The sequence below is a fragment of the Urocampus carinirostris genome, chromosome 4 (assembly GCF_059441175.1).
Source record: "Urocampus carinirostris isolate Australia breed hairy pipefish chromosome 4, RoL_Ucar_1.0, whole genome shotgun sequence".
Classification (NCBI taxonomy): domain Eukaryota; kingdom Metazoa; phylum Chordata; class Actinopteri; order Syngnathiformes; family Syngnathidae; genus Urocampus; species Urocampus carinirostris.
The window spans coordinates 25767029-25781973 of NC_142352.1; the positions used below are offsets into that span (position 1 = coordinate 25767029).

General features: G+C 40.4%; 1 protein-coding gene across 2 annotated transcripts; it reads left to right on the forward strand.

The window, feature by feature from the left end:
* The first annotated feature begins 26 nt into the window (after positions 1-26).
* Positions 27-13214, forward strand: eprs1 (glutamyl-prolyl-tRNA synthetase 1). 2 transcript variants are annotated; one of them, XM_088333966.1, is made up of 35 exons: positions 27-184; positions 1140-1224; positions 1299-1398; positions 1466-1622; positions 1707-1843; positions 1931-2031; positions 2101-2227; positions 2292-2484; positions 3435-3606; positions 3701-3934; positions 4008-4092; positions 4183-4242; positions 4973-4993; positions 5309-5419; positions 5499-5635; positions 5722-5929; positions 5996-6108; positions 6358-6481; positions 6684-6857; positions 6949-7116; positions 7477-7725; positions 8443-8652; positions 8732-9012; positions 9233-9284; positions 9387-9596; positions 9674-9746; positions 9829-9908; positions 9994-10095; positions 10230-10385; positions 10471-10668; positions 10755-10928; positions 10997-11157; positions 12299-12377; positions 12494-12558; positions 12627-13214. In XM_088333966.1, exons 1-35 carry the CDS (start codon positions 142-144, stop codon positions 12775-12777), a joined length of 4791 nt encoding a protein of 1596 aa, XP_088190092.1. In that variant the 5' UTR covers positions 27-141; the 3' UTR covers positions 12778-13214. The 2 variants fall into 2 exon arrangements, with proteins under 2 accessions (XP_088190092.1, XP_088190093.1); XM_088333967.1 differs by lacking the exon at positions 4973-4993.
* Positions 13215-14945: the final 1731 nt, after the last annotated feature.

The window sequence follows — 14945 nt, forward strand, 5'->3', positions numbered from 1 at the left end:
CGCTACAAAGAAGCCCGCCCGCTGTCTCCACGCTCCTCTTGCGCCTGTGTCTGGCGAGCTAGTCGGGTTTAAAACTACTGCGAAAAGATTTTGTTGTTTTTAGTTTCTCTTCCTACTTAAAAGGGAAAATAATCTCACAGCATGGTGTTAAACTTGATCATCAACACTAGCAACCCGCCTTTAGGTGAGTGGCAGCTACCTGACAAGTATTCTTAAGGATTTTAGTGACAGCTAGCCTACTAACTAGCTGTTAGCATGTTTACGTGTCAATCTGTGTCGCAAAACAAAAATAATTTGCTTTTCTAGTTAAGTTAATTTCACTCACATATGTCTGTTTGTATCACGCGTTTTGGTTATTCAAAGAGTTCATGGTTTAGTTTGCTATTGTACCCCAAAAGTAAACAAAAAGGAAATTAAAATAACTACTTAATGGAAAGCATGTTTTCCAGTCACTCACTCATAACCGTGTCAAAAAATGAACAAAACAAAAACGTATCATAAGTTCTCATCTCATGTTTATTGTGCTTGAATGGGGCGTGCACGATCCTGCCGCCGTGGCACTCAGAACAAGTAACATGATAGCCAAAAAGGTAGTCACCGAAAGCCAAAACAATTTTTTGTATGTTGTTGTTTGATGTAAATAAGTTGTGATGATTGTTTAAATTGAAAATCAATTTGCAGGTGATGTTTTTTTACTGTGTTGCATCATCCCTTAAACTTGCCTAATTATAGAAATTAAAAATCATAGAGGCGACCAAATTCCTGTGTAGTGGTGTTCATTTGTACCATTATTTGCGTACAGGTTTGATCAGTAAACAAGTGTACTGATGGCTAATCATAAGTTTAATATTGATGTTTAGCTTTTGTTTTCGGCTAAACAGCGACACGGACTTGACTTTGTAGTACTGCATGCTGATGCAAGACTCCGAAAACGGAGATTGATGATATTCTGAGAATTGGGAGTGTGCCCACAACTGGTCCATCACCAAGATTGCCGAATGTTGTAGTAAAATCTTGACTACGGAGTGTTTTTCGCTGGGAAACACCATACTTTGAAGTCTTATTTCCAGCTCTAACCCCCTCGCTGTAAAGAATGCCCATTGAGAATCTGCATTTGTTTCACATTACTGTCTCTCCAGGAGCCCTCCTGACTGCTGAGCATGTGAAAGGAAGTGTACAGCTGTCAGTGGAGGAAGGCAAGGACACCCGGCTTCACGTCTCTGAGTAAGCGGGACCACCTATGCCACCTACTTAGCCCCCTGTAAGACGTTTAAATACATTTGTTGTCATCCACGCAGTGCAATTCAGTTCAATGACGCAAACTCCATCAGTCGATACCTGGCACGAGTAGCTCCTGCTCTGGGCCTCTATGGTGCCAACCTAATGGAGCAGACTGAGGTATGTGTCTGTTATCTGGCAAGATTCTTTGTATTTCAAAATTAAAGCGAAATCTATTTATTTCCAGGTGGATCACTGGATTGAATTCAGTGGTAGGCGTCTAGGTGGCCGGTCAGATTTGAGCACTCCTCTTGCTGATCTGGACAAGGCCCTTTCGCTGAGAACCTTCCTTGTGGGCCATGCACTTACCCTGGCCGACCTGTCTGTCTGGGCCGCCCTCAAAGGCAAGCAAATACCTTTTAAAACACAGCCCAATGACGTTTTAGTTTCAATTGTAATTTTCATTTTGGTTGGTTGGGCTTTTTTAGGTCGTAGCGACTGGCCCTGCAAGGACAAAGCATTCAGCCACGTCAGTCGCTGGTTTTCTTTTTTGAGTTCTCAGGTTCCATTCAATGCCTTGGATAACAAATACACCAGCAAGAAAGCTCCACCAAATACATCCAATGTAGGCCATGTGTGATTAAACATGGCAATCAAAGTGCCTTTCTTCCTTTATATTTTACTGGTGATTATTTTCTTGTATTTTTATCAGTCTGAGGTGAAGGAAAAGAAGGCTGACGTTGGAAAATTTGTAGACTTGCCCGGAGCGGAGATGGGCAAGGTGGTTGTTCGATTTCCACCTGAAGCGAGCGGGTGAGACTCTCGGGAAAATTAAGTTAATACTTTTCAGGCGAATTTCATATTTTCTGTTTGTTCTGTCAGTTATCTGCACATCGGACACGCCAAAGCCGCTTTGCTCAACCAGCACTACCAGGTCACCTTCAAAGGCAAGCTCATCATGCGATTTGATGACACCAACCCAGAGAAGGAGAAGGAGGACTTTGAAAAGGTTGGTAGTGGAGAGAGTCCCCTTTTGAAAGCGTGTCATAACACATCAGTGGCTACTCCTTTAGGTGATCCTTGAGGACGTGGCTATGCTGCAGATCAAACCGGATCAGTTCACCTACACCAGCGACCACTTCGGCGTCATCATGCAGCTGGCTGAGCAGTTGATGGCCGAAGGAAAAGCCTACATCGATGATACACCACCTGAGGAGATGAAGCAGGAGCGTGAGCAGCGGATCGAGTCCAAGTGCAGGAATAACAGTATGTCTCAAACACAAACGCTACTTTTAGCTTTACGGCAATGTCACATTTTTTGCCACCAACAAGTTTTGTACCCTTGAATGTTTTCATTTAGTAACAGTCATTTCAAGGCTAGTTGTAGGATTATACTATTTTTCAAACAAGCTTCCAAGCTAGATGAGTTTAGTACTTGTGTGTTGCCTGTAAAACAGCAATCAACGATACGCTTGTTTTAATAGAACAAAATGTTTTGATTCTCTACCTCTCCCCCCATACCATATACAGGTAGATTAAAATTGATGTAAAGCAATCCATAATGCAAGCATTTTATGAAAAACTATCTTTATCTGATTTTTTTTTTGTAATCTTTTCCTAATAAGTGTTTTGTAACCCATCATATGTATAGAATAAAACATAATAGGTAATGTATCCGCTTACTCAGCCATGATTTTTTTATTTATTCTAAGGTACACAGAAGTACACTAGACTCCAAAGACTATTAATTAAACAAAATAAAGATTTTATTTTTATTACCAATTTTTCCAGAGCGATACCAGTGTTTACCAGCAAGTACATACTGAGGGCAATATTTAGAGTCAATATCACTAATATATTTGATACATTTGCTTTGCCCAAAAAATAGAATCATAGACAATGATAAAAGAAACAAAACATGTGGCTTAATATAATATTTTTGTCCTAAACTTTGTTTTAAATATTTGGTGATTTTGTTTCTAGTTCCATTACTGTTAAAAGTTTAGCTGAATTCCTGACGTTCAAAATGCAAAATACTATTTATTAACAAAGTATTTAAAACACATTCAGTATTTATTTAAACCGTTTAACTACGCACATATACTCAAAACCTTATTAAATCTATATTTTGAAATTAATTTTTTTTTATACTTATAAAAAAATATATACTAAGAAGAGAGATTGTTAAACTGGAATATGAATCCCCTGCCCCCCAGCTCTGGAGCAGAACATGAAGCTTTGGGCAGAGATGAAAGCTGGCACTGAGCGTGGTCAGATGTGTTGCATGAGGGCCAAGATCGACATGAACTCCAACAACGGCTGCATGAGGGACCCCACTTTGTACCGCTGCAAGAATACTCCCCACCCACGCACAGGAAACTCTTACAAGTACTCTAAATGAAATGAATGAACAGAATCTTGAAATGAACAGTTTTTGCCATTTAATTCAAGAAAATATTTACCCCTTTGTTTTGCCTTTCAGGGTCTATCCAACTTATGACTTTGCCTGCCCTATCGTGGACAGCATAGAGAATGTGACACACGCGCTGAGGACGACAGAGTACCATGACCGCGACGAGCAGTACTATTGGTTCATCGACGCGCTGCATATTAGAAAGCCGTACATTTGGGAGTATGCCCGCCTCAACCTTAACAACACAGTGCTGTCCAAACGCAAACTCACGTGGTTTGTGGAGGAGGGATACGTGGAAGGATGGTGAGATTCAACATTTTCATTAACTTTACCCTGTGTGATTCACAAGTTGATTACTGATTTTCCCTATTATTAGGGATGACCCCCGTTTCCCCACAGTCAGAGGTGTTCTGAGAAGAGGCATGACTGTCGAAGGCCTTAAACAGTTTATAGCAGCACAGGTATTCACTGCTGTGAAAAAGTATATAATATTTGTATTTTCATCGTCATATTTCTTACTGATATATTTCTAAACCTTTACCTTTTTACAGGGTGGATCAAGGTCAGTGGTGAACATGGAATGGGACAAGATCTGGGCCTTTAATAAAAAAGTAAGACTGCCTTTTGTATATTGTCATCACACCCCGAATGAATACAAAAAACCCTGAAAATGGTACTTTGAACTTTTACTTGAGGTTGCCAAACCAGAGTAAAAGGAGGATCACTTTGCAGCTTGCTCTGTGGCAGGTTTAGTTAGAGATTGTATGGCTTTTCCCTTCGTTTTATTATTTTTCCTTTGAGAATTAAATAACACAAGAAACTTTTCCTCCACCATGATACAAATCATATCCTGTTGTCCCGCATTCAGTCTTTCCCCCCCTCATTTGTGCTACACGTTGCTTTCTTTGCTGGCTGCTTCAAATTTAGTGCAGTATTTTTGGGGTAATAAACTATTATACAGTATTGTCTTTGTTATATGTGATTTTCCAGCTGCTATCGTGTTAAGATTGATAAGTAGCTGTTAAAGAAATGTTATCTTGAAAATAATAGGAAACATACCGAAGATGATTAGACAAGGGTTATTCATATCCTCTTGAACCTAATGTGTCATCAACTGAAAGTGGAATGTAACAGTCCAATCGTTAATTACGTTTGAGTATGTGTATTAAGGTCACTGTTTTATGTGACTTGTCGTGTGCAGTCTGTGGAACAGCATTGAGCTAATAGTTCATGTTTCTTCGACACACTTATATTCTTAAAAATCTGGAGTTTGAGGTACCCGTTTCCAACTGTATTTATACGTGCCTGCGTGACGGCATCTCACTCTTGTGTGTTTCCAAGCTGCCTGTTAGCTGTGTCAAGGTACTCTTTTCTCCTCTCCACCTCCAACACCTTTTTTTCTGTCATTCTGCTTTAGGCATAGCCACTATTAAATGTCCAAGATGCAAGGACAGGAGGATTTCATGCTGTTTAAAGCTTGGAAAGGATTACGTTGCTAAAGTGTATTTTGGACTGAACAACCAGCATTTCTTTTGGGGCTTGCATGGTGCAGCAATTCACTCATTAAGTTTGTTTCCCCCTTTCCATGTCTTTCCCAAAATATTTTACTAATATATACTGTATTTTTGGAGTACAATGCTTACCTAGGTTTCAATTGTCATTGTGTGTATGTTTTAGGTTATTGACCCAGTAGCCCCCAGATACACGGCTCTCTCTAGTTCGTACGTCGTTCCGGTGTCTGTTCCAGAGGCTAAGGAGGAAATGAAAGAGGTGGCTAAACATCCAAAGGTGTGCAGTTGTTTATTTAATACATATTTACAATCAAACACAGGCTTACACAGTGAGTGAGAAGGTTCATTACATTTAGAATGCCGAGGTGGGCATGAAGCAGGTGTGGTATGGACCAAAAGTGTTGGTGGAAGGAGCAGATGCTGAGACTTTCACAGAAGGGGAGGTGGTCACCTTCATTAACTGGGGCAACCTCATCATCACCAAGATCCACAAGTACAAATTAATTATTAATCTCTTGTCATGAGTTATCGTTTAACCAGGGATATGTACTTATAGTTTCTCTTTTTCTTTTTGCTCAGAGCAACAGACGGTAAAATCACATCAATGGAGGCGCGCCTAGACCTGGACAACAAGGACTATAAGAAGACAACCAAGATAACCTGGCTGACAGAGACTGCGAAGGCCCCCCTCCTGCCCACCATCTGTGTCAACTATCAGCCCCTCATCAGCAAAGCGGTCATCACCAAAGATGATGACTTCAAGGACTACATTAACAAAGACAGCAAGGTGTGTGGCGGAATGAGTTGTATGAGTATATGAGGACTTCCCTACTGTGACTGTACAATGTTTTAGATAGAGGAGAAGATGCTGGGCGACCCCTGTCTGAAGTCGCTGAAGAAAGGTGACATAATTCAGCTTCAGAGGCGAGGATTCTATATCTGTGACCAACCCTATGAGCCAGTCAGGTAAGGAAAATTTGTGTACAATGTTTCTATGCAGAATTGCTTAGTATATTTGGGGAGTAATTATTAAAAGGTGTAATATGGCATTTCAGCATATTTTTATACTTAAAACTGAACAATCTCGACTTTTGTTTTAGTAGCTATAACACATTTAGCATATAAATACAATAAAACTTCCCAAAATATGGTATTTTGGTAAAATCCTATCGTTTAATCAGGGATAGGTACTTATAGTTCTATTGTGTTCTTCAGTCCCAACAGCTGCAAGGATAGTCCATGTGTCCTCATTTACATTCCTGATGGTCATGTGAAGGAAATGCCCACTGCTGGGTCCAAAGACAAGGACAAGGGAAAGAACCAAGGAACCACCAAAATGGTAAGTGTACAGAATTTTGTTATTCGACAATCTACCTAAGCTATAACTTTTACTTTTTGAAAGTACAAATCCTTACCCATTATCACCTTCTTAATTTACATTTAATCTTTTGGACCAAATTTATCAAAGAAGCAGACATGAACGGCAAGAACATTCTGTATGCATGCATACTTTGTCTCTTCCTAACCTTGCTTCTCTGCAGGCTCCGGCTGCTGCCAAACCGTCTCCAGCCGCTTGCACTGCAAACAATTCCCCTACAGTTAGTGAGGTCTTTTTGAGCATTGTTGCTCAGGGAGAAAAAGTCCGCCAGCTCAAAATGGCCAAAGCACCCAAAGAGGAAGTGGATAAGGCAGTGAAAGAGCTTCTCGCTTTTAAGGTAACGCACAACTTATATGCACATTTTTCCTCACAGTTCTTCAGGCTTTGAGACAGCCGTGTAAAAAAACCCTGTTTGCAATTTGTCATAGGCTCAGTTTAAGGAACTTTCTGGAATGGACTACAAGCCGGGTATGTCTCCCCCTGCTTCCACCCATGTTGCAGCTTCACCTTCAGGAGACTCTGGTCCTTGTCCGTATACACGCGTTTCCCAGCAGGGCGAGCTTGTCAGGAAACTTAAAGCAGAGCAGGCACCAAAGGTAACTCGCCATAAAATGTTTCAATTCTTAATCATGATTATTTTTTACTATTTGCATGCACTAAACCACTGTATTCCTTTAAATGTTAGCTATCATTGAACCGACAATTTGTCTTGTTATCCATCTTGTATACAAGAGAAGTCTGTGTTGCATGAGTGCATTCGTCCATCTCTTCAATGGGGTTCATTAGTGCTGCGATTATTCGTTCTTTTCCACCTCTGTCCGTCAAGTTGATCCAAACTGGCCCTACATAAGACTCATGTGTCCACCTTGTCATCTCCATCACTCAGCATCATCATCCTCCATAGCTTTCTCTTTCATTTGTCCCACTGCTACCTGCTAATGTGTTGATGGTACCAGGACCAAATCGATGCGGCAGTCAAGCAGCTCCTGGCACTCAAGGCTGAATTTAAAAAGTTGACTGGTCAGGATTACAAACCCGGAATGGTCCCAGCTACTGCTTCCACTGCTCTTTCGTCTGCTGTGACCTCCTCTACTCCTTTCTCCTGCTCCTCTTCTTCCTCATCTTCTGCTTCCTCCGGCTTGTATGAACGTGTCGCGCAGCAAGGAGAGCTTGTGCGGAAACTCAAGTCCCAAAAAGCTCCCAAGGTATTTTTCAAATGAAATATTCAAACTGATTTGTGTACATATCACCAGCACTGACGTTGTCCGAACGAATGAGGCAAAGTTGGTTGTTTTTTATTCAAATTCAAATTTGAGGTGTTTCTTCAACTACCGTATTTTCACGACCATAAAGAGCACCGTGTTAAAAGGCGGAGTCTCCGTGATTCTAATTCTGTATTTAACACTAAACAGGATGCACCGCACGATATGGCGTGGGAGCACTCTGTTGTGGCCACGTTACAACAACACATACAAGTGTACAAGTGTGCGTATTTAAAGATACAACAGATGCAAAACAGTTACGTTGTGGGTTTTTTTTTTAAGTATTGATTCCAAAGTAAAACTCGCGGATAAAACAAAATCTTAAAGAAAGAGCTGGTGCTTTTTTTTACAAGTAATCCATATTACCAATGCTGGCTTTTGCCAACAACATTCCCAGCAGACACGTTAGCCCAAGAGTTGACAATCCATTCTTTATATCTTAATCCGCTGGAAGTTTGTGCGCCACTGTAGTCCTGGTCTGAGAGGAAAAATGACACAATTTCATTAAAATAAGCACCAAGACAATAACAATAACTTTCAAATTGCTAGATACGCTTCTGCTTTTTTGTTGTGATGAATCAAATATTATTGTTACAATTTCCAAAGAAAGTCTTAAGCCACTTTCTACTCAACAGCTATATATTTCTTGCTCTCAATTAGGACCAAGTGGACACTGCAGTCAAGCAGTTGCTTGCCCTGAAGGCTGAGTACAAACAGATCACTGGCGAGGAGTATAAACCCGGGGTGGCGCCAACCCTGAAAGCTCCTGCTCCAGTTCAGGCTGATGCTGCTTCTGCTACCGGCCTGTTTGAGAAAGTGGCTCATCAGGGAGAATTGGTAAGGAAGCTGAAGTTGGAAAAAGCTTCAAAGGTAAGACCTGTATTTGTTGCTGGTGGCATCTTTTTACCATTTTGTGCAAACCAAGCATCACAGAGTTTATCTGTTTCAGGTGCAAGTGGATGAAGCTGTTAAGATGTTGCTTGAACTAAAAAACAAATACAAAACGCTCACCGGACAGGAGTACAAACCGGTGGCAGCTGCTGGTGGTGAGGACAAGAATCGAAAGGAACGGGAGAACAAGTCTGAAAAGCAAGGTGGAGGAGGTGGTGCAGCAGGCGGAGCCGCTGGGGGAGCCAAAAAGGGGAAAGGAGACAGGGCAAATCAGGGCAAAGATCCTGCCGGAGGAGCTGGTGGAGCAGGAGATGGCTCAGGACCTAAGAAACAAACGCGGTGAGAGGTTTTACCTTGAAGAATAATGGATGGATGTTAAGAAACCTTAGTTCAAATGTAATTACTTGCTACTACAGAAGAAAACGTTCTTCCAAATTTTGCTGGAGAAATTTCATATTACCAATTGAGGTCTATACAGTTTTATAATCCTCCAACACTGGACAGTTGTAATTATTTTTTTAGCACACTTGTGATTTACATCTTCAATCATACTTTCCAGCTTGGGCTTAGAAGCTAAGAAAGAAGAGAATTTGGCAGACTGGTACTCTCAGGTACTTTCAAATAAACTCACTGACCACATTAGCTTATGTGGTTTGATGCACCTCTGTACTGTAGTGATTCATCGATTTGAGAAAAATGTATCTCCCACATAGGTGATCACAAAGGCAGAGATGATCGAATACTACGACGTGAGCGGCTGCTATGTGCTGCGCCCATGGTCCTTTGCCATCTGGGAGGCCATCAAGGAATTCTTTGACCGAGAAATCAAGAAGCTGGGCGTGGAAAATTGCTACTTCCCCATGTTCGTCTCACAGGCCGCCCTGGAGAAGGAGAAGACGCACATTGAAGATTTTGCTCCAGAGGTAAAGTAGGAATAATTTGTTTGGACATTGATTTAAAAAACACAAAATTTTCAGAAGTTAGTTTTGTGGGTTTACAGGTTGCCTGGGTTACACGCTCGGGGAAGACAGAGTTGGCAGAGCCAATTGCTGTTAGACCCACCAGCGAGACGGGTCAGGCATCTTTCAGGATTGCTAATATTAACCAAACAACTCAAAAGAGATTAACTACAAAGTACTTGGATTTGTGTTTTAGTGATGTATCCAGCCTATGCCAAATGGGTTCAGTCCCATCGAGATCTGCCAATAAAACTCAACCAGTGGTGTAATGTTGTGGTGAGTCTTATTTCCCATTCTTTACTTTCCGCCCTTAGAAAATGATGAGTAAAAATGTACATGGTCAACCCTGTTCTTCTCCCAGAGATGGGAGTTCAAACACCCACAACCTTTCCTGAGGACACGTGAGTTCTTGTGGCAGGAGGGACACACAGCCTTTGCTACAAAAGAGGAGGCTGCCAAAGAGGTAACCGGCCTTTTATTAGGGATGTAAATTTTACTCATAAAAATTAAATGGGTTATTTTGGTAAAAAAGTCTTTACTAGAACAACCAATTTAAGAGCCTGTATCGACGTATTCATTTTCTGCTTCATCTTGTAGGTGCTTCAGATCCTGGACCTGTACGCCAGAGTGTATGAGGAGCTAATGGCCATCCCAGTGGTAAAAGGCAGGAAGACTGAAAAGGAGAAGTTTGCAGGAGGAGATTATACCACCACCGTAGAGGCCTTCATCTCCGCCAGTGGCCGAGCCATTCAAGTAAATCTTCCCTCAACCACCAGTTAATGCTGGGCAGTAATTTGACAAAATAGCATGCTAACATTCTGTTTGTTGGCTACTGCAGGGTGCTACATCTCATCATCTTGGTCAAAACTTCTCCAAAATGTTCGAAATTATGTTTGAAGACCCAAAGAAGCCCGGTGAGAAGCAGCTCGCCTTCCAGAACTCTTGGGGCATTACCACCAGGACCATCGGTGTCCTCACCATGGTGCACGGAGACAATATGGGATTGGTGCTGCCACCCAGGGTGGCATGTCTTCAGGTAGACAATTTAAAATGTTTAATGGAAATTATTTTATGGTCATGTGTTCATGCCATGCATCCACGATTTTCTTTCTCGTTGCTCAGATTGTGATCATTCCATGCGGAATCACAGCATCGCTGCCAGACCAGGAAAGGGAAGCTTTGATAAACCAGTGTGCCAAATACGTCAATAGGCTGCAAGCCGCTGACATCAGAGTGAAATGTGACAACCGGGATAATTATTCGCCAGGATGGAAGTTCAACCATTGGGAGCTCAAGGTCTGAAGTCACCACTTTAAAAAATACAAAATACATCGACAAAAAGAAAATCATAGCTTTTTCTTCAGGGAGTTCCCATCCGCCTGGAAGTGGGCCCAAAAGACATGCAGCAGCGCCAGTGCGTAGCTGTAAGAAGAGACACTGGTGAGAAGGTGACCATCCCTGAAGCCGATGCTGAAAAGAAATTAGCCGCCATGCTGGAGGAGATTCAGACCTACTTGTTCAATAAGTAAGACATATTGGACGCCCGGTATACATTATTCATCAATTCTGAGAAGGGGGTTGCAAAGTAAAATTGCCATTAAAATAAAAATACTATATACAGTAAATACTGCCTATGTCTAATACATGTGCATATGATTCAATACAATTATACATAAATATACATGTAAAGGAAAAATGGCGTTTTTTTACCTTTTTGGTATGACTTGACTGGTTGATTCGAGTAGGCGAGGGGATAGAAGATGGTAAATGGTCTGCATTTATATAGCGCTTTTCAAGTCAATGAAGACCTCCCAAAGTGCTTTACAATGTGTCTCACACACCAATAGGGAGTCAGCCATGCAAAGCGCCTACCTGATTAATTGAGGGAATTAGGGATTCAGTGTCTTGCCCAAGGACACTTAGACATTTAACACGCAGGAGCCGGGTATCGAACCAGCGTCTTGATCGCAAGACGAGCGCGCTACCTCCTGGGCTAATGCCACCCTTGGATGACAACAGACGATTACAAATCAATTTGATTTTGAAACTTGTGAAGATTGTCATGTCCTTAGATTCCTTGCTTAATCGCCTCATTTTTTAAAATGGTCCTGATTGTCGATTAGTTATGACCATGCTATTTGAGGGTAGCGATTTGTGTGCCCTTCAAGTATTTGATAATCACAACATTTGATTCCATGGTTATAATGTACTTAATTCTGCCTGTATTATTACTATAAGCCTTGGACTAATAGCGGATCAATACTGTCCCAAAAAAATACAGTATTGTTTCGCTGACTTGCAAATATTTACAAACCACATGGCTCCTCTCCATACGGAGGAGCAGATCAGCATTGAAAATTATGTCTATCAATAGCAGACAGGCTTTTATGCACGAAAACTGCAGTTATAATTGTATACGTTTTAGGACACACTGAACAATTTATTGATGTCATACAGTGAGGAAAAATAATCTAACAGGGGGGGCGAAAAAACATTTTAGTCAACAACGTAAGGAGGGGATGCCAAATCCAGGTATATTGTAAATACAGGCGAACGTATACCATGTCTAATTTCCGGTTTGTTTTTTCAAACATCTTGGGGGATAAATATGGTTCTAAGATAAAATTGATAATTGCTTGAAAAAATATTTTTGTTTTACATGACAGAGCGTCAAATGACCTGAAGACACATATGGTGGTTGCAGACACGATGGAACAATTCCAGAAGGAACTGGATTCTGGCAAGGTAAGGATCAAATACCATCCGGAGGAATTCCTTAGTAAAACTCCATAACTGGGCTAGGTTAATCTTAAAAAAGCCTTATATTTAAGCTCCTTAATGTGTGTTCTTCTATCTGGCAGATTGTCCAGATCCCCTTCTGTGGTGGCATGGAATGCGAGGACTGGATCAAGAAAACCACTGCCAAGTATGTAAACAGTCCCTGTTGTAGTTATTCCTTATTTGGAGTTTTAATGGTTGTGTAATATGTGTCAGGGATCAAGACCAGGAACCAGGAGCACCGTCCATGGGCGCTAAGAGTCTGTGCATCCCCTTCTCACCACTCAAGACGCTGCAGCCCGGTCAGAAGTGCGTGTGCGGAAAGGCACCGGCTCAGTATTACACCATGTTCGGACGTAGTTACTGAGGATGCCATTAAAGAAGGGGCATTACTATTTCCTTTCTTGTACCCCTTTTGTATGGAATCCTCTGTGGGTGGGTTTTCAACAGCACTTGTATTGTTCAGTCATATACTTTTGTTTTTCAAATATATATATTTTTCATCAGACAGGAGATTGAAATCATGTGTAAGAAAAATGCCTCCAAAAAATGAAATAATGGATTAATAAATACTGGCATACTCCAAAAAACTCCCTTGGGATTGAGGGCACCACTCTCAGGTACTCTAAACCTGCAATCTTTTTTTTTTTTTTTTTTAAATCTAGCTTCTTTATAAGTTGGCTTTTTGTTAAAATAACATCTTCCAATGTGGCGCAGTGTAACCATGATGCACAGTTGATTGTGTGATCTTATAAGCCAACTACTGTGTGTATAACCTGGAATAATAAATTTATTTCTGTGGCACCAATGTGTTTTTGCCTTGATGTTTATCCAGTTTTGCACATTTTCCTTTGAAATTTAATACAAAACTTGTTTCTTGTAAGTCACTGACTAGAAAAGCGAACTTGTCAAACTTGTGACAACCACACCCAATGATGTGACGTCACCACACGTAGCTTTCTGCTTTTGTTTATACTAAGATCACTTGTAGTTATTTTAAGGATCAAATTTTTTATTTTTGTTGCAAAAGATTGCTGGACCATCCATTTTCTGTGCCGCTTATCCTCAGTAGGGTCGCGAGGGTGCTGGAGCCCATCTCAGCTATCTTTGGGCAGTGGGCAGGGGACACCCTGAACTGGTTGGATTTCTGGACATATACAAATTAATTTTGAAAGAAATGTATTTCCGTATGAAATTATTTTTTTATATTTTCTTTCACCAAACACTTGACTTTTATTACAAGGGGTGCCAGAATAGCTGGGGATTTTCAAAATAAGATTTAGTGATTTTAAGGAGTCACGTTTTTATTTTCGCTGCAAGATGTCTGAATACATAAAATCGTTTTTAAATGTATATACAAAAAAAAACTTGAGACTAATATTTATGCTATGGCTGCTTTATATTCAAGCGGGTTTAAGTCTTTGTGGGTGAATAAACCACTCCAATGATCACATTCGAATTCTGTTTTGGTGTTTGTCACTTCCGGTTTCAAACAGACCCTTTTTTTGTTTTTTGAAATGTTCTGAACACAGATTGTGTTTTGCATGTAAAAATAGTGTGTGTGATATCATCCTTTTAATGTAAAAAATTTGCATGTCCCTATATGCTTCCATATTGTACTATTATTTGAATTTATGTGTTTCACCAAACACTATTACTTGGGGTGTCCCAATGAGCATATTTATTTTTCCAAAACAAAAACACTTAGAGCATATGTGTCAAACAATACTGAGAGAAGCACAAGAATAAAATGAGCCAAACAATGACTTGGAGCTTTAAATATGTCCACTGGATGTCGCCAAAGCCAGGCGTCAATTTCTAAGCACCCACTGTATTTGTATTTGCTGACTACCATTAATAAATTAGAGAATAATAGTTATCGCTCGAAAACAGTGAAAGTATATAACCTGTGCCTTATTTTGGGGGTTTTGTAGCTGCTAAATCCTACTGCACTTCTTTTCAGTGCACTATTGTCCCGATGCACTGTTTATATTTGCAAACATTGCACTATTATGACTTAGGTCAGTTTCTAAGTGTAACCACGGTGTACCTGTACCACCCAAGATCCACATTCACGCTGGACTGGATGATGAGGTTTTTATTACAGTTGCTACAAATGAATGAGTCACAACACGTGGTAAGCTTCTCTGTTGGCTTTCATCTTGTTGGCAGCTCTTTGTAGACTGCCCAAAACATATCAAAGAGCTTTCTTTTCAGTTGACATAAAATACATTTTAGAATATCAACCATCACAATACATTTTACATCCATTTTAACAAGATACTTTTAACAAGAGATCGTATAGTGTTTTTTTTTATGTTTACAATGAATTCAACATATTTTTCTTTAGTCTGAATTTCAACCAACATCCTTTTTATATATATGAAAAAATAGAAATAATAACAATAATGAGTATAAAAATTGGTACAATTTAACTGCAAATGAATGATTCACAACACAACAAGTGGTAAGCTTCTCTGTTGGCTTTGATCTCTATAAGGGGAATTAGTATTTTAGTACAACATGCAACGTCCG